Consider the following 18205-nt stretch of genomic DNA (forward strand, 5'->3'; position numbering starts at 1 on the left):
GAGAGGACAGAGTGTCCATGCTAGGGTGTCCTTTGGTCCTGGCACTCCAGGTTCCAAAAGCACTCTTCTACCAAAGAGTCAGCCGTCTCTGGCCGTCTCAGCAAGTCCCTATCCACCCTTTTAACAGCCTAACCCTCGAAGCTACTTTTCACCACCATCCCCTTCATCTCTTACAGGGAGCCAGACTTGGCTGTTCCCACTACAGATAGAAATGTGTCTGGCAAAACTGACCAAACATAAAGAATAATTTAATAATTAGTCCTCTTCATGTACCTGTGATAGTCCCCCAAATTTTTATAAATCTTGTCCTCAATGATCTTCTCTATATTTTGGAGATAATTAAATGTAGAATGACAAGTGAATAGTAAGTTCTGTGGTTAGTCTTTAAGTTAAGATAATAAAAAATTAAAATTGCTAAATTACCTAGACCACAGTTCTGTAATTTAAATCACTGCCTCAACCTGTGATGGCCGTAATTATTAAAAGTATCTTCATTAATTAAGAAAAGAAAAGAAATGTGTCTGGGTTTGTGATGCAAACCATTCTCCCAGGTGTCTAGACCTCCCACTGTTATGGGGTCACTCCCAGGACCTAAGAAACCAAAGTGGAGGATTTGTATGATGGTCTGGCCTCCAGGTCTTCTAGGAAATGAGAGTGGAAAATAAGTCAGTCAAAAGTCAAGGATGGAACATTCAATTTTTTTTTTAATTTAAAAACTGAATATTTAAAAACTTCAATATATAAAAGGAAGGCTTGGGCAGGGACAGGTCCAAAGGTATCTCTGCCTGTGACCTAAGTGGTGGGACAAGCCAAACCTAATAGTGACCAGAGAGCCAAGGAGAGTTTTTTAAAAATCATACACCAGGTGAGGATAGACTCACCTTCCTAGGGGCAAGATGAGAAAGGAGCAGGGTAGACAGAGCCTGGTAAGCTGCTTATCCCTTCTGCCACATTGCCCAAATACAATCTGAGAATCGATATGGTGTCAACCAGTCAGGGATAGGCCCTGGCAGGGTGTATAAAGACAGAATAAGACCTCATCCTTCCTCTCAAAGAGCTCACATGCAAGGAGAGAGGATCAACCAGGTGCAGACCAGATGCACAATTACTTAGCTCATGCCATGATAAGTGCTTAGCCAGCAGCAAGAGTGAATACTGTGAAGCCCCAAAAGGCCAGTGGTCGAATTCTTCCTCAGGCCACCCAGCATTATTAGTTAAAATCAGAGCTGGCCCTTGAAGGATGCATATGATTTGACCAGAAGGGCTAAGCAGGCAAATGGACCATGGTTTTCTCAGGGCTTGCTGGGTCAGGCCAAGTGCATATTTCACACCTCGATCAGGGCTGCTTCAAGCACTTTGCTATGGTCTTTTAACCAGTTTGGTCAGATAGGCCACAGGGGAATACACATATCTTGGTCTTGTGCCTGATAAACGCCTATGATGAGAGAAACGGTGATGATGACAGTGTGCTTCCACGGGACTATCTGTCCACAAACTGTAGGTTGATGCTTCTCTCAGGTACCAGGACAGTCCGGGTCATGGGTCTGACGGGGGCAGCACCTGGCTCAGGCTGCACCTCAAAGTGGATCAAGATCTGGAAAGGGAGGAGGAAGGCTATCACTATGGGAGGGGTCTACAATGGTGGGCTTGACTGGTAACGGGCATTATTAGTGTTAGGATGGTCAGTGTTGGAATGGCACCTGTGGCGGGTAGGGGATGTCTTAGTTAATGACAGTAAGAGATTGTGGTAGGGAAAAAGATAGTCCAAATACCCTCACTCACCCTCCAGGCCTATGATGGGATTGACATATTTCAGAGGATTAGGTCTCCCAAGTCTTATATATTTTCCTATGCCTATCAGGAGAAGAGCTCATGGCTTTAGAGCTCCAGTCTGGGGAAGGTAGAAGATCTAGATCACTCACCTGGGCCAAAGCCATTTGCAGCTCAAGCTCTGCCAGGCGTCTCCCCATGCAGCTGCGCTTGCCAAAGCCAAAGGGGAGAGAGGCAAATGGGTGGGAGGCTGGACCATCCCCTAGCCAGCGAGCTGGACGAAAAGAATTTGGCTCTGGGAACTGGGCGGGATCCCTTGAAGTGGCATAGTGACACAGAGTGACCAGCGTCTGGTGAGGGAGGAACACAAACTTGTCAATTTGGGCTCAGGAACAACGCCAGGAGGGAATTAGAGAACAGAATCTCTGGACTGGGACAAAGGCAGGCTCTGGTTGGTTGTGATGTGGAAGTTTTCTGGGGCTACTTTTCTCTACTGCCCCATTATATCCTAGAGAGGCATTGAGGCCAAGGAGAGGGTTTGAAGGGCTTATTGGGAGTATTTGAGAACAGGAACAGTCCCAAGGTAGTGAGGGATGGCTTAGCAAAAGGGGCCCATAGGCTCTACTCACATTTTTGGGGATAATATATTCACCCACACAAATGTCTTTGTCTGGGACACGGGAATTTCCAGGTACCACAGGGTACAGTCTGGATTGCAGGGCACAAAAGGGAGACAACAAGATGAAGCTGGGGGCTGTAGCCTCCCTCTCATGCCCACCCCCCCAACTTCCAAACCCATTCTTGGCCAGGCGTAAAGTACCATTTTCCTCTGATCTCTCTCCCTGCTCCCATCTGCTAGCTGCTTCCCCAGCCCTTCCCCAGCATCTTCTCTAGCTCTCCTCTTCTGCCCCCTCACCTTAGCACTTCCTTGATCACAGCCTTCAGCAGGGGCATTTGCGACAGAGCAGTGGCTGAGGGGTGGGCACTGGAGCCGGGGCCCAAGGCAGCTGTGATCTCAGAACGGAGTGCCGTCTGGACTTCGGGGTGCCGAGAAAGTTCATACAGAGCCCAGGAGAGCGTGTTGGACACCTGAGGGGACAGGTGAGAGCGTCAGAGGGGTTGAGAGTGGGGACCCAGCATAGGGGGCAGAATCTGAGGCAGTCTGGAACCCAGGAGGTGCTAAGCCAGGCTGGCCTGGAGGACCATAATGGATCCCCTGCAGCAGGAAAATGGCCCCTGAGATTGAGGAGGTTAAGCTGCGGAAGTGGGACTCCCAACATGGAGGGAGGACCTCACCGTGTCCACTCCAGCTAGCAGCAGCTCCGTCACATTCCCTAGGATGGACGGGGCAGGCAACTCTTCCCGGAACAGGAAGTAGGTCAGGTGCGCCCCAAATCCCGTGTCCCCCTCAGACTTTCCCTGGCTCCTCATGGCTACTTCGGCCTCTCGCCGCTCCACGTGCTGCTGGGCTGCGGGCACAGGGGACAGGGACGCCTCACTACCGCTGAACAGCTCTATGCTCCCCCACTCCTACTTCATTTCTGTGCTTTACCAAATGCAAACATCTGGTCCCAGTCTCGGCAGAGGCGGTCCCAGGGTCCGGGCACGAGGCGGTGCAGCCAACCGGGCATCGCCATGGTCAACAGTGTGGACACAAACACCGATCTCACCGCGCGGATGAAGGTCTCTGTGTCTGGCGGCACTTCGGCCTCCAGGCAGCCGAGGCGGGAACCCAGCAGCACCGCAGCGATGCCTGGCCGGGAGGGGGCGCTGTCAGGGCACCGGGAGACCCGGACCAGGTGCTTCCTACACTTGCCCCTGTCTAGGGACTCACCTTCTAGTCCAAACTTGTAAAACTCTCCTGCCACGTCTCGAACCAGGGCGGGCGGCCCAGCGCCCAGTCCCCGCTGGCGCCGCAGTCGCCTCACAAGGTCACCGACCACGTCGTGCAGGGTCCCGGCATAGCGGGCGGCCGCCTGAGGCCGGAGGAGGAGCGGGGCCAGGAGGCTGCGGAGCCTCTGCCATTCTTCGCCTTCCCTGCGGGGGTGCGGAGAAGGGGCGCATCAGGGCAGACGGTGGTGTGTAGAGGCGGCCCGACGGGGCTGGCTGCGCTTGAGAAGGAGCGTGTTGGGCTGGGGTGGCCAGGAGGGGGGCTGCGTCTGTTCCCTTGGGGGTACAGAAACCTGCCCCTGCCTGCACCCGCTTTCCATCCACTCTCCTCCCCCCCTCCTCGTTACTCATTTCCTGCCCCGGAGGGGCCTGGGTTCCTGGGTAAGCTGAGTCACAGAATCTTACTTTACATCTAGATCCTGGTGCCTCAGCCCCTTCCGTGAGTTCCCAGGATTCTGGCTTCAAAAGAAAAAGAGCGGAAAGCGAGGCGAGAGCCGGGCTCTACCTGAGCTTGGGCGAAACAGACTGGGGTGGAAACGTCGATTTGCCAGAAGGTTGGGGGAAACGACCGACCTCCCTCCACATCCCCAGACTGCCTCCAGACCGGCCACAAAAGAGCAACGCAGCTGGGCGTCGGGGCTTTGGGGCCAGAGGACTCACGCGGTGAGCAGTCCGCAAGCCCGCTGGCGGCGGCGACGGTGCTCCGCCCAGGGTGAGAAGCTGCAGCGTTCGGGCCGGGGTCCCTCCTGTCGTAGCAGCTGCTCGACGAGTGTAGGGGTCGCCACGTACACAGTGCGCACCGTCCCGAAGCTGGCCAACCACACCGGCCCAAAGCGCGCGGCGCCCTGCACCTAGGAGTACAGGAGCAGCGGACACTGGAGACCCGGGCCGGCAACTGCCACCTCGGCTCGTGCCAACGCCAAGGGCGTCGTTTGGGGTTAGAAAAGGGGAGCTTCTGCTCTCAAGCAGTGTAAGGCTCTGATGCTGCAAACCCCTCCTCCTCTTTCCCTCACTTCCCATCCCTAGGAAGTTTGAGTGTGTTTGGCAAAACGGGGGGCTGGCGGGGAGGAGGGACTTGGTGCAAAGCTGACATTCTGGATCTCTCTTTGGTCACCTGGGCGGAGAAACCCCTAAAGGTTCCTCACGTGGGCTGTCCATCTCAGGACGAGCCTCCACTGAATGTACAGGAACGCACTAACTTTAAGCCAAACGTGCCTCCCGCGCACTTGTCCTGGATCTACCGAGTCTCCAGAATTCTGCACAGCGAGAAGGCGCTCTCTGAACGCACTCCTCTGCTGGGTGTTGGGACAGACTCCGCCCCTGGGGAACCACCGACCCCAGTCCCAACTTGTCTTTTCCATAATTCATGGGCATCTGTTCTCACTGGCCCTCCCTCCTACGTTCTGCACTAGGGTGTTGTTAAAGCCAACCTCCCCAGCTTGCAGTCCCGAGAACGGTGCCCTCTACCTGAAGCTCGTGTAGCCGTGACAGTCCCCCCTTGCAGAAAAGTTCAGCAAGGAAGCCCGGCGTGGAGGGGCCTGGGATGTCCGCCAAGCCCCGGGGCGCTGAGTCCGAGCCTCTGGAGCCCAGTGAGGCGCCCAGCTCAGGAGGGCAGCGGACGCGATGGAACACTCTGGAAGCGAGCTTGAGGGTCTGGGTCATGGTCTGGCTGGGGAACCCAGGAAAGAGTGCTTCTCCGGAGCGCCTTGCCCCAGCCCCTATTTAACTCTTCGGCGCGACAGTGGCGACGCCCCCTCTTCAAGCTCCTCAGCCAATCCCCTCTCCTGAGTGGTCTGTGCTGGGGATGAGCACCCAGGAACCGTAGGCGGGGCCGGAGCTGCCACAGAGGCTCCCGTGGACCTCATGTTGCAATGACCATCTTGGGAGGGGAGGCTTCTCCTCCCGGGCTGGTGCCCTAGTCCAGCAGCCTAAAGATCTCTTCCTCGGAAAGGCTATTTGGTGAGGCTTAGGTGACCAAGATACAGGCTGGGTCCCTGGTATTCCCATCACTTCCTCAGGCCCACTGGGGCCCATCCTCAGGAATTCCCCATCCTCCAGCTCCTCCGGGAAGGGAAGCAGGGGAGAGGCACAGCTGTAGCTGTCCTCAGATTCCAGGCTCATCGGGATGCACCTTTTTGGTATGTGAGCACAATTCTCCTGCATTACATCTCCCCCTCCCCCGTACCTGACACTGGGCAGATAGCAGGTGGGTTAACGGGTTAAGATGGTTCCAGGAGCCTTCATCTTTATTCCTTGGGAAGGGGGCTGGGTCTCTTCTGTCAACAAGCCCTGTCCCTCCAGTCTTGGTAATTTGGTGCTTGAGGAGCACAAATGAAGGAACTTTTTGCAAATGAGAAAAGTTGAGAGATTTATCTGGGCTCCTGGACAGAGCAAGGGCTAAGCGAGTGCTCTGAATCGCCAGCTGACTCAGTCCCCTTTGTGGGGCTTTCTAGTCAGCAGCCCCTTTCCACTTTTAGCCTCAGAATCCTCCCCAGTTCACCTCTGCTCCTCACTCCCGCGCCCCCGGCCCTGGCAGGCTCTGTGTCAGCAAGACAGCTCTGAAGTTCTGGGATCAAAGCAAAGGTCAACATGAAGAAGGAGAGGGGCTCCACCACCACACCCTCCCAGGATCTCCAGAGACAGTAACAATAAACGGAACACAGATTCCCCAGGTCAAGTCTTAGGCAGGGAGAGGACAGGAGTGATACACACTCTAGCCTTTCCTGAGAAACAGCAGCATGGGGTGTGCACACATACACGTTACCCCCTGAACTGCAAAGTAAACACGAGTGGGCAGGTGATTTGAGCTTAGAAGGCAGTTTAGATGGACAGTGGAGAACTGCGTTCTTCACTCCAGCTGAGAAGGAGAAATCCCAGGAGAAGGGACTGCTAAGGGAGAGCAAGATTCCACTCCCTTCCAAAGATCCCTTCTGGTCCAAGGTCTTGTGACCTTCCCAGTCAGCTGCTTTTGCTCTCTGCTGCCACTGGAAGGGTGAGAAGGTGAGAGGAGTCAGGGGTGGTCATGAACTCCAGGGTTCTGCCCTGGGCAGCTCCTCAACTTCTTTGAGAGACTGTTGCCGCTCAGCCCTAGGAGGCTCAGCTCGGAAGGTCCAAGGGCCCAGTCTTCTTTCCAGTCCCTGGAAGATGGGGTCCAACTAAGGCAAAGTCAGCAAAGGCAAAGTCAGTGATCAGGAAGGGTAGGATTGGGGGTCACTGCCTAGAAGGTGGGATCCTGTATTCTTCGGAAGATAGCTGGGAAATTCTTTCCTCCATTGCGTAGAACTTTCTTCCCCTCCTCGGTCGAGGTGCCCAGATGTCCCACAATGGGATCTTCACTCTGGGAGAAGGAAGGGTTCAATAAGTCCTTGCCCTGGTCCCCAGACACCCATCCCATCCTCCTGGCATTAAGCTAGATTCAAAGCATACAGAACCACTCTGGAAAGGACCTTTCCAGAAATCTTTGCAATTTCCCTTAGGCCCCCTACTTACCAGCTCCTCCAGAGGCACGCGCTCAAACAGGGGGTGCCCTTCAAAATGGGTGCACATCCAGTCATGTAGCTCCAGCACATCAGTTATGGTGTATACCAGCCCCTGCACGGCAAAGTCACCCTAGATGGGGGGCTGCATGCAACTGAGCAGCAGGATCACGGGGGTGGTGGTGAGTCCTAAATGCACCCCCACTGAATTCTTAGTGGAAGGTCCCTTATTAGGTCCCTGACCCCATCCTCCCTCCCACTCTCGACTCACCCCAACTCTCAGCACGTAGGCGTATTCTGCCAGCAGCGTGGGACTGATGATTCGCCACTTGTGCTTTGTCCGCTTGAAATGTGGGTCAGGGAAGAGGAAGAACATCTTTGTCAGCTGTGAGACAGACGTGCAACAACAGGATTGTGAGAGCCTGGCCTCCATGCCCCACCTGCTTACCAGACTAACCCATGGGTGCCCCTCCCCACCTGGCCCTTGCGGAAGAAGTTAGGAAGGTGTTTCATGGCATTGCTACGGAGACAGGCGATGTTCTGGAAACCACCTCCAGGAGCCGCTCGTAGGGCCCGAATCCGGTCTTGCACATAATCTGAGACTTTCACCCGGATCTCCAGACCCAGAATCAGCGTGTCTGGGAACAGCGGTGACAGTTCCACTGGTCACAGAAATAGGAATGGAATCATCAACCTCATACTTGCAGGATATTCAAAGGAGTCAACACAGGAAAGGAAGCCTCAATCTGCAATTACCAAAATCAATAATGACAAGTGTGGCAAGAGAGCTACCTGTATGGATGGCTCTGTGCTGTAGGAGTGGGCTGGGGGAGACCCAAAAAAAGTCACCAGGACTGGAAGTGGGAGGGCCTGGGAATACATGTATCTTTGCATGTGCTTTAAAGTCTTCACAGTGTTTTCACACATGTCTCATTTAATCCTCATTACATTCTGTGGTAAATTGCAAAGATGAGAAAACTGAGGGTCAGAAACACCCAAAGTCACAGAGCTAAGAAGAGGTAGAATCAGAACTTGAACCATGGTTTTCCGCCACCAAGTACCATGAGCTTCCTCTCTGTCATGCTGTTATTTCTATGGAAGATCTAAAAACAGAGAAGTCGGTCCAGCATGTATGGCTGGGACAATACAGACAACACAAGAGAAATTAGAAAATATGAGCATGGAGAAGGAATGAGTTCTGGTGAGGAAGGGGGGAGGGGGAGGGGTGGTGGTGGAATCCCTGAGAAAGACAGTTCAGGATCACTGGCCACAGCGACTAATCTCTGACGCTTGTGCTGACCAGCTCACTGACCCGGCACCTGGCAGGTGAAATGGCTCACGTAGGGACTGGGGCCAGGGGCAGGGCCAGACAAGACAACCCAATTTCTAAGAGGCTTTGAGGCAGCCCCCTCCCTTCTCCAGGGCAAAGGCCACAGACCCAGAGTGGAGGGAAAGTGGAGGTTCTCCACACTGATGTCACAGCACCAATGTCTGGTCCGAAGGGGAAAGGCCAACTATGCCCCCGCCCCAAACCTGCTGAGTTGGCAGAACCTAGGCGTTGCCTCTCCTTGCTCCAGAGAAAGGGCCAGAGTGTTACCTAACAGGCCGCCATAGCCACAGCCTATGTCTGCAAACTCCACTTGGGCTTCAGCTCTCTTTTCTTTCTTATCTTTTGGGTCATCGTGGCTCTGATTTTGAGTCAGTGGAGCAAAGAACTCTGGGTATAGCTCAGACCAATCCATGTCCTCTGGCTTCACAGGGCTATTGGAGAGAAGACGTGAGAAACATGAGAAGGTTGGTCATACCATTGCAGAAGCAGTACTGTGTGTGTGGGTGGATGGGTGAGGGTGGGAGATGGATGAGAGAAGGGTTTCTCAAAAATTCTGTCAGAGCGCGCCCTTTGGCCTCTAGGAAGCACAATGGAAACCACCCTTAACCTCCCAGTGTGAATCATAGGCCTATCAAGTGGCCCATTATTGCTGATCTGCCTGTCTCCATTTCCAGGGTTGATGTGACTCTGGCTGCGCGGCTCTCCTTTCTGGGGCTCAAGTTCCCCTTGTCCCAGAGACTGGCTTCCTAAGGCATAGGGACTTTGCTTTGTTGAAGTTCTCTGCGGGAAGAGGATGGAGTAAGGTGTGGGCAGATTGTGTATAAGTTTGTCTTCTTTTTTTTTTTTTTTGCGGTACGCGGGCCTCTCACTGTTGTGGCCTCTCCCATTGCGGAGCACAGGCTCCGGACGCGCAGGCTCAGCGGCCATGGCTCACGGGCCCAGCCGCTCCGCGGCATGTGGGATCTTCCGGGACCGGGGCACGAACCCGTGTCCCCTGCATCGGCAGGCGGACTCTCAACCACTGCGCCACCAGGGAAGCCCTGTCTTCTTTTAAAATTAATTTTTATTGGAGTATAGTTGATTTACAATGTTGTGTAAGTTTCTGCTGTACAGCAAAGTGAATCAGTTATACATATACATATATCCACTCTTTTTTAGATTCTTTCCCCATATAGGTCATTACAGAGTATCGAGTAGAGTTCCCTGTGCTATACAGTAGGCTCTTATTAGTTACCTACTTCATATATATAGTAGTGCATATGTCAATCCTAATCTCCCAATTAATCCCTCCCCCCAAGTTTGTCTTTTTTTAAATCCCACAGATGAAACTGAAAGATGGAAACGACATTCGGCCTCCATTACTCTAGTCTCGGTAACAATTTCTTTCTCTTCCCAGACTTGCAACCCTACCCAGCCTTCGGCCAGAACGCCACGCCCCCTCCCAACCCGCCAACTCCGCCCTCTGCCCAATCTCCCAGACCCACCCTCCGCAAACTGACGTCACCCAGCTGATCCTCCCGAGCCTACCCTAAACCCTCCAACCGTCGCAGCACAATCGCTTTTCCCGGCTACTCTGAGAATTCTGCCCTACTCTCCCTCCCCCGCTCGCCCCTGCCCTGCTCACTCACTAGCGCAACGTATGGTCCGCCATGGGGTTGGAGTGAGCCCGCTGCCGATAGTAGCGCTTCTGAGGCTGAGGGGCCTCGGCTCCTGCTGCGGCGTCCCCAGTCTCTGTTCCCGCCATGATCCCCAGCCCGGGTTTATCCACCGAACCCACGTGGACCACGACCGAGGCTCAGGGCGCACGAGGATGACGCACGAAGGCACGTAGTGAGCAGAGCCCACCCCTTAAAGCTCCAGGAGTGAATTCTAATGGGCTGGGCAGGGAGGAACGCAGGGGGGCCGCGCGGGAGGGCGCCTCCGGGCCGCTGGTCTTTAACTGGGCTGGCAAGGCCAGACCCCACCCAGCCTCTTTCCTTAGCCTGCTTCTGTTTGGTCTGGGTTACCACCCCGGTTGCAGGCCCCCGTGCACCCCGCAGGTGAGAGGAGTCCAGGGACCCCGCTTCCTACGGTGAGTTAATCCTCCCTCCTCTCCCCTTCTCCCGCTCTCCGAGCAGTCGACCGGGTCTGACCCCCGTGGTGCGGCGTGAGTCCCATCGTGTGTGCGCTGGGGACCGGAGCTAGGGAGGCAACTCCTCATTCCATCTCCAGGAAGTCAAACTGGAGGAAGGAGGGCAAACTCGGGGAGGCGGGGCTCGGTGCCACTGGGCAGCCGAGACGGCCCGCGGTCCTCAACCCCCACGCCGCTTCAGATCCGGGATCCGAGCGCTGGCCGGCGACCCGGCACTCTCGCGGCCAGATGGCGGATCCCCGCCCAGATCCTGAATCAGAGCCCGAATCCGTGTTCCCACGGGAGGTCAGACTCTTCGCCGACTCCTACTCGAAGAAAAGCCGGTTCTATTTCTGTGGTCACGTGCTGAGCATCACGGAGAACTTCGGGTCCCGCCTCGGGGTGGCAGCGCACGTGTGGGACGCGGTGAGGAGTGAGCGGCCCTGGGCTAGGGTCCGCGTAAGGTCAGACCCCGGACTCTCGCTTTCCCATATGGAGCCAATCCCCGCTGCAGTCTTATCTTTTCTCTCTTTTCTCCCATAGGCTCTAAGCCTGTGCAACTATTTCGAGAGTCAGAATGTGGATTTCCGAGGCAAGAAAGTGATCGAACTGGGCGCTGGGACGGGCATCGTGGGTATCTTGGCAGCGCTGCAGGGTGCGTGAGCTTTGCGGTGGGAGGGGGTGGGGGGGAGGAGGGGGATGTGGAGAAGTTGTCACTTCCTGTATTCTTGGGAGAGGGGAATGGTTTGGAACCAGCCTAGTCCCTTTTTTTAAACGTTTTTCGTGTGTGTGCCCCTACTTGCTCCTGTGTGCCAGACAGCGCAGATTGGCTGTCAGAGCACCCAAGGTGGTTAATTTGGGGGCAAGGAATAAAAATCGGGCAGGCCTTAGTAGAAGGAGTTTTTCCTAGCTTTTTGCTCTTTGTGATTTCATGGATATTTACAAGGAAAAATCTCCTTTGCTTTATATATGGTCTTCTGTCAAAATGCATATATGGGTATATCCTGTAGGGGGAGCAATTTGCAGGTATTAAACCTCATGAGTACTTTATGACTTCATTGTGAATATATTTTTGATTCTTTAGGATTTCATTGCTTGGGAGGAACAAGCTTATGAGTTTCTGAGGGTTAGGGTGTGTTTTGTGGGAAGTGGGGTAGGAATTAGGCACTGCAGACTTGGGAAAGGAAAAGGTAAGGAAAATTTTGCTCCATTTTTGTCAACCAAAAACTACAAAGGAAACGATTCCTTAGTTTATAATCTAACGGGCAGGCAAAACTTCACACCGAAAACGTTCCTTTAAAAACACTTATGATGTCATCTCCCTAGGAATGCAAATTAACATGTCCTTGTTCATAGGGACATAACACGAAACACATTCAGGGAAGTCTTCCCAGAGGCAGGCATTCTTTCTTCTATTCATCCAGCCAACATGTATTTGGAGTCCCCTGTGTGCCAAGAATCATGCTAGGTATTGGGATACAACAATGAGTAAGATAGATTTCCTCTCCCCAAGGAGTTTATGGTCTAGTGGTGAAGATGGGGAAAGATGTTACTGGATGAGAACTATGGCGAGGTATGTGCAGAGCCAGTGGACATGCTCTGGCCGTGTCTCCCTTGACTCTCTGGGAACCCATCAGGGAGAAGCTCTGTCAGATGAGGAATATGAACATAGCAGGATCAGAAAGAACCGAGGGAGTGTCAACAGCAGCTTTCCATGAAGGAATGGGTGGATGAGAAGTGGGCAGATATGCTAAAATGGGAGAAAAATGGGTGTAATATGGATGGAAACATCTTTCACTTGCTCCCAGACTGGCTTCTCCTTCTTTTGCTCCCTATTCTGCTGCCAAGTCGGAAATCTGGGTGTCATTCTCATCTGTTGCCCTCTCCACTCTCATCCTGGCAATCAGTGAGTCCTTTGGGTCATATGAACTTAATACTTCCCGAGTTCTCTATTCCTCTTCCCTCCATCTCTAGCTCAGGCCACTGCCATCTTTTCCCTGGATTTTCACAAGTGTCTTCGAGCTTCCCTATGGGGAAGTTTGGCTTGCCCAAACTAGATCTTGTGCTCTTCTGCCACCAAACCTGTTTCTCCCTCAGCCTTCCCCATCTCAGTGAATCAAATTACCATCCACCCAGTGGGACATCTAGACCCACAATTGACACGTCCCTTTTTCTCACCCCCAACTCCATTATCCAAGTCCGACGGATTTATCTCCTAATAATCTCTTGAATCTCCTGTTTTTCCATCCACACTGATGGCTCCCCAGTCCTTGTCACCATCACTTGCCTAGAAGGCTACAATTAGTCAAAATGGTCTTCCTGCTTCTACCCCTTGCCCACACCTAGACCTCTGCCCATTCCACCCGACTGGCAGAGTGATCTTTCGGCATCTCTTGCCCATCTTTCAATGGCTTCTTGCTGCTTTCAGGATAGAACTAACCCCTTTGGCATGGCCTCCAAGGCCCTGCGTCTCCCTCTAGCCTCTTTCTCTGCCTCTCCCTCTCCCTCTTGTACTCCTTGTGCTACCTAGTGCCCTCCTATCAGTTCCTCAAGCCTATCTCGATGTCCCCTTCCTTGGAGCCTTCACACTGGCTGCACTCTATGTCTGGAACCCTTGTACCACCTGGTTAATGCATATGCCTTCTTCAGCGCTCAGCTCAAACATCACTACCAAGGGAAAGCCTCCTGGACACTCCCACCCGCAGGCCCTCCTAGTATAATATACAACTGTGTTGACTGGTTTTATTTTATTTATTTATTTTGGCTGCTCCTCGCAGCATGCAAGATCTTCGTTCCCCAACCCGTGACCCCTGCAGTGGAAGCACAGAGTCCTAACCACTGGACCGCCAGGGAAGTCCCTGGTTTCATTTTAAATTTGTTGTCACTATCCTCAGATGCGTCCTTAAGCGCTGCCCAGCTAGCCTCTTACCCTGCCCTCACCCACTTATTATTCTGCTCTCCTAAACATCGTTTCTTACCTTTTTGCCCTTCAAACTTCCAAATGTCTCCTCAGCTGATGACTTTGTTTCCTAGCTCTTCTGATCGCTTCTGTTTTCTCATAGCAGATATCCACATGTTCTTATCACAGCATCTCTTCCCCAGCTGTGTCTGTGTCTGTCTGCACTGCCTTCTCTCCTGTTACCATGGCAGACGTGCTGTGCTCCTAGTTAAGGTCAAGTGTGTGTCATGAGACCCCAAACCTTCTCATCTACCTAAAGACATTGTTCCTGCAAACACCCTGCTCTACCACCTCTCCTGCATTATCCGTTTTCCCTTCTCTCGGGATCATTCCATATGTGTGTTTGTGTGTATTATGCACCTAAATAGGCTGTAATGTCTCCTATCAGAGAAAACTCTTGATCCCACACATCCCTCCAGTTCCCACTCCATTTCTCTGCTCTGCTTTATGACAAAACTCAAAAGAGTTAATGCTCATTGTCATTCCTCTCTTCCTATTGTTTCCTCAATTCCATTCTAGATTCTACCCCCCTCCCCAGCCCAGCCTGCCCCCTCCACTCCAGTTGCTCCAGAAAGGCTGTGAGCCTCACTTCTGACTCCATGTTGTTAAGTACAAGAGTCAGTTATGAGCCCACCTTACTGGACTTGGCAGTGTTTGTCTCTCCCTCCTTTGGCTTCCAGGGCACCCACCTCGCTGGCATTTGTTCCATTCTCCTTTGTTAGTTCCTGTTCTTCTTCACAACTGAAAGTCTGAGCGTGCCAGGGTTCAGGAGCTGTCCTCTGACCCCTCCCCTTTTCTGTCTACACTCACTTCCAAGCAGTTCCGTCACCTCGTGGCTTTAAATGCCCTTTCCATGCTGATGACTCTATGACTCTCCCATTTGTATCTCGAGATTTGTTTGTGTAATCAGCTACCTACTCGATATATTCCTGTGGTTGTCTGATGTACATCTCAAGCTTAATGTGCCCAGAAATACACTCATGATTTTCCTGTCCATACCTGTTCCTCCTGCAGCCTTCCTCACCTAAATAAATGACAACTTAGTCTTCTAGTTGGTCAGGCCAAATATCTTGGAGCCATCCTCAACCTCCCGCTCCCAGTGTTTTGTATCTAATCTGTCAGCAAATCCTCTTGACTGTACCTTCAAAATATATTCAGCATCTGACCCATTTCCTAGACATTGCTGCCCTGCCTAGAATCTGGCCCTACTATTATTTCTCTCACTTACTCTGCTCCAGCTACTGGCCTTCCTGCTGGTCCTTAGACTTGCCAGGCACACTCCTGCCTCACGGTCTTTACACTTGCTAGTCCCTCATTTGGTACATCTTAACCTGAGAGACCCACAGAGTTTGCTCCATCACTTCCTACAGGTCTTTACTCAAACATAATCTGCTCCATGAGGCTTTCCCTAACTACCCAATTTAAAATGACATTCCTGCCCTGTCCCTCAAGCAGTTCTTATCCTCCTTCCCTGCTTAATGCTTCAGCGTAGCATTTATTACCATCTGACTTACAGTGTGTTTTGTTTGTCTCATTTTGTTTGTTGTTGTAGGTCTCTTGCCACTAGACTGTAAGCCCCGGGAGCAGAGGGATTTTGTCTGATTGGTTCACTGCTGTATTCTCAGCACCTGGCATAGAGGCACATAATGAATATTAATGAATGAATTCTGAGTATTTTCTCTTTCTGTAATAATCACCATGATCGTGATTAAATAGTTTTGCATTACCTCGTTTGTCTCTACCTCTATAACAGAACTCAAGGGAGGCCAAGGTTTTGTTTTACTCATGCCTGTACCCCCAGAACTTAGTAGATGTTCAATAAATATATTTACTGCATGAACGAAGCTTTCTGAAGTCCTAATCTAATCATCTTCACCCTCTGCTTCTGCCCTTAAAACCTATTGCTCTCGGGATCAAGCCTGAATCTCCTTAGCATGTCATAATCATTTTCCTCTGTACTCTCCTGTTTTGACACTTTTCTCTTCCCTTCCACATCCTCTGAGATCCAGCCTTCCTTGAATACAGTGTGCTCTCTCCCAACCAGGCCTTTGTACTCTCTGATCTCTGCTTGGGAAGCTCCACTTGACTAACTCCTCCTTGTCCTTTAAGGCTTGCTGAGGTTATGTCTTCTGGGAAGCTTTCCAGATCCATGAGGGCTGGTTTGTGTCAGTAAGGGGTGGGTGTGCAGCCCACCTCCAGCTTAGTCCTGCCCAGGCTTCTGCTGACATCTAATTGTCGTGTGTTGGGCAGAGAGGTTGAAGATTAGCTTAGAGAGAATGTTGATGTTGTAGAATGTAGAGTAATGAGATGGCTGAGGTTGAGGTTAGGGCAACTAAAATTCAAAGTGTAGACTTTGGGCTGTCCAAACATTATCCTCTAAGCCCTGAGGTCCCTGCACCTTCTGGGCAGGAGCCGAAACCCCTTGGTTGGTTCCTCTGACTTGCATTTCTTCTCCTTCCTCTCTCTCAGGGGGGGATGTTACCATCACTGACCTGCCCCTGGTCCTAGAACAGATCCAGGGCAACGTCCAGGCCAATGTGCCGGCTGGAGGCCGGGCCCAGGTCCGCGCCTTGTCCTGGGGGATTGACCAGCATGTCTTCCCTGGAGACTATGACCTGGTGCTGGGGGCTGATATCGTGTATCTGGAGCCCACCTTCCCACTGCTGCTGGGGACCCTCCAACACCTGTGCGGGCCCCATGGCACCATCTATCTGGCTTCCAAGATGAGAGAGGAGCACGGGACAGAGAGCTTCTTTCAGCATCTCCTGCCCCAGCATTTCCAACTGGAGCTGGCCAAGCGGGATGAGAATGAGAATGTTAACATCTATAGGGCCAGGCACAGGGGACCAAGACCTGCTTGATGTCACCCTTCTGCTCCTCTGAACGCCTTGTTCTAATGAAGGAACTGCCATATGTCCAGAGCCGTAAACATAAGGACCAAAAACGATGGATTTCCCTTGCCTCTGTCTTTCCTCCTTCCCTTTTTGTTTCCTGAGATACTCTTGGGCAGGTGCAGGGAGGTGCTATGTGCTAGGAATACTAGAGCCCTAGCTGTACCGGGCTAGAGTGCAAAGGAAATTCCCAGTTCCTGTTCTCAGCAGTGGAAGATGGGAGGGTATCCAGGATTTTACGGGAAGGGGAGGTAAGTGGGATGTGTGAACAGTGGCTGCAGAGAGACAGTCATGATCCCATCTAGTCCTGCTGTTGTCTTTTTATACAGAATGGATTTTTTTTTTCCAGATTCTACTGGAATTTTTTAAAAAGGAAAATAGGGCTTCTCTGGTGGCGCAATGGTTGAGAGTCCGCCTGCCGATGCAGGGGACGCGGGTTCGTGCCCCCGGTCCGGGAAGGTCCCACATGCCGCGGAGCGGCTGGGCTCGTGAGCCATGGCCGCTGGGCCTGCGCGTCCCGAGCCTGTGCTCCGCAGCGGGAGAGGCCACAGCAGTGAGAGGCCCGCGTACAGCAAAAGAAAAAAAAAAAAAAAAAGGAAAATAAATAAGCATTAAAGATCTCTTCTGCATCCAGAGAACTCGGGCTTTTACTGGGGGGCTGGGAAGCAAGAAAACTCCGACCACCCACTTCTTGCTTCTAGAGATAGTCTGGAGGAACCATGGCTCTAACTGGGTTAAGTCCTCCCAGCCCGGAAGTTGGGGATAGGCAGCAGAGCTGTCCTTTGGACCATAGCTCCTTCACTCTTTCTGGAGTTGGACCCCTGATCACTAAGTACCAGGTTCTCTTTGATTTTTCTTTAGGTTTCCAGTCCCTATCAGTCCTTCCTTCCTAATGTGTTTTGCCTTCACCTCTTTTCTCCTCCCACTGTGGGGCCTCTGATAGGGGCTCTTCTGACTTACTCCTTGGGCCACACATCACCTCCTGGGGCCTCCTGGCCTCCATTCACTCCCCTTCAAACCATTTTGTAAACTCTGGTGATCATCCAAAATCAGCTCTGATTAGCTTCTGCTGCTGCCCAACAGAAGCAAGAATAAGCTCTTCTGCTTGGTACTCAGTGTGTCCCGTGTGATCCCAAATTATCCTGCTACTTCATTTCCTACTGGTCTCCTACATGTATGGCAACCTCTGGCCAAATTACAAAAGGTCTACTCTTTGTTCCCTAAATCCACACCAAGATTCCCTGGCTTCTTCCTTCATTCTTTTTGATGATTCCCTGCCTGGAAGGGCTATTTCTACCTCTCAAACTCTTCATTATTCTTAGCTTCTCTCCTGAAGAAAGCTTTTCCTGAGCCTCCTGTTTGAATGTGATTTCTTTCTCCCTTGAGACGCTTTAACTAACTGTTCGTCTTGTGAGGCTTACCTTGTCTCGTGTGATCATTTGTCTGCTCCCTATTTTCTCACCATTAGATTACCTTGGAGGGCAGGGCTATGGTTCCTGGCACACAGTTGGTGTTCATCAAATATTTTTGTTCGTTCAACAAATATTTACTCCTCCTCCCTGTGTGACCTTGGCCAAACTTCTGAACCTCACCCAACTACCTCACAAGTTTGTCATGAGTCATAAATGGATAATGAATATGAAGTACATTGGAAATAAACATGAAGTGTTACCACGTGTCTTGTATTGTTATTTTGTGACACTTCTGTCTCATGCTTTCTGTTATTTTACCTGCGGGGGGTAATTCCCTTGTGAAATGTAGTCTCAATACGCCAAGTAG

At 52.0% G+C, this 18205-nt stretch overlaps 3 protein-coding genes across 4 annotated transcripts; 1 reads left to right on the forward strand and 2 right to left on the reverse strand.

Moving 5' to 3' along the window:
* Positions 1–686: 686 nt before the first annotated feature.
* Positions 687–5875, reverse strand: CYP27B1 (cytochrome P450 family 27 subfamily B member 1). 2 transcript variants are annotated; one of them, XM_067697162.1, is made up of 9 exons: positions 5128–5875; positions 4321–4511; positions 3605–3807; positions 3323–3523; positions 3067–3239; positions 2687–2859; positions 2400–2478; positions 1923–2120; positions 687–1594 (listed from the first exon to the last, which is right to left on the reverse strand). In XM_067697162.1, the coding sequence occupies exons 1-9, from the start codon at positions 5320–5322 to the stop codon at positions 1481–1483; spliced, it is 1527 nt and encodes a 508-aa protein (XP_067553263.1). In that variant the 5' UTR covers positions 5323–5875; the 3' UTR covers positions 687–1480. The 2 variants fall into 2 exon arrangements, 1 of the variants encoding a protein (XP_067553263.1); XR_010932461.1 differs by lacking the exon at positions 2400–2478.
* Positions 5876–6324: 449 nt separating this feature from the next.
* METTL1 (methyltransferase 1, tRNA methylguanosine) lies at positions 6325–10347 on the reverse strand. The gene is made up of 6 exons (XM_067697182.1): positions 10095–10347; positions 8734–8897; positions 7614–7798; positions 7408–7521; positions 7150–7251; positions 6325–6997 (listed from the first exon to the last, which is right to left on the reverse strand). The coding sequence occupies exons 1-6, from the start codon at positions 10208–10210 to the stop codon at positions 6878–6880; spliced, it is 801 nt and encodes a 266-aa protein (XP_067553283.1). The 5' UTR covers positions 10211–10347; the 3' UTR covers positions 6325–6877.
* A 43-nt stretch (positions 10348–10390) lies between these two features.
* Positions 10391–18097, forward strand: EEF1AKMT3 (EEF1A lysine methyltransferase 3). Its single transcript, XM_067697183.1, has 4 exons — positions 10391–10537; positions 10779–11002; positions 11120–11231; positions 16005–18097. The coding sequence occupies exons 2-4, from the start codon at positions 10826–10828 to the stop codon at positions 16394–16396; spliced, it is 681 nt and encodes a 226-aa protein (XP_067553284.1). The 5' UTR covers positions 10391–10537; positions 10779–10825; the 3' UTR covers positions 16397–18097.
* The last annotated feature ends 108 nt before the right edge of the window (positions 18098–18205 follow it).

This window comes from Pseudorca crassidens, chromosome 11 (assembly GCF_039906515.1).
Source record: "Pseudorca crassidens isolate mPseCra1 chromosome 11, mPseCra1.hap1, whole genome shotgun sequence".
Taxonomy (NCBI): domain Eukaryota; kingdom Metazoa; phylum Chordata; class Mammalia; order Artiodactyla; family Delphinidae; genus Pseudorca; species Pseudorca crassidens.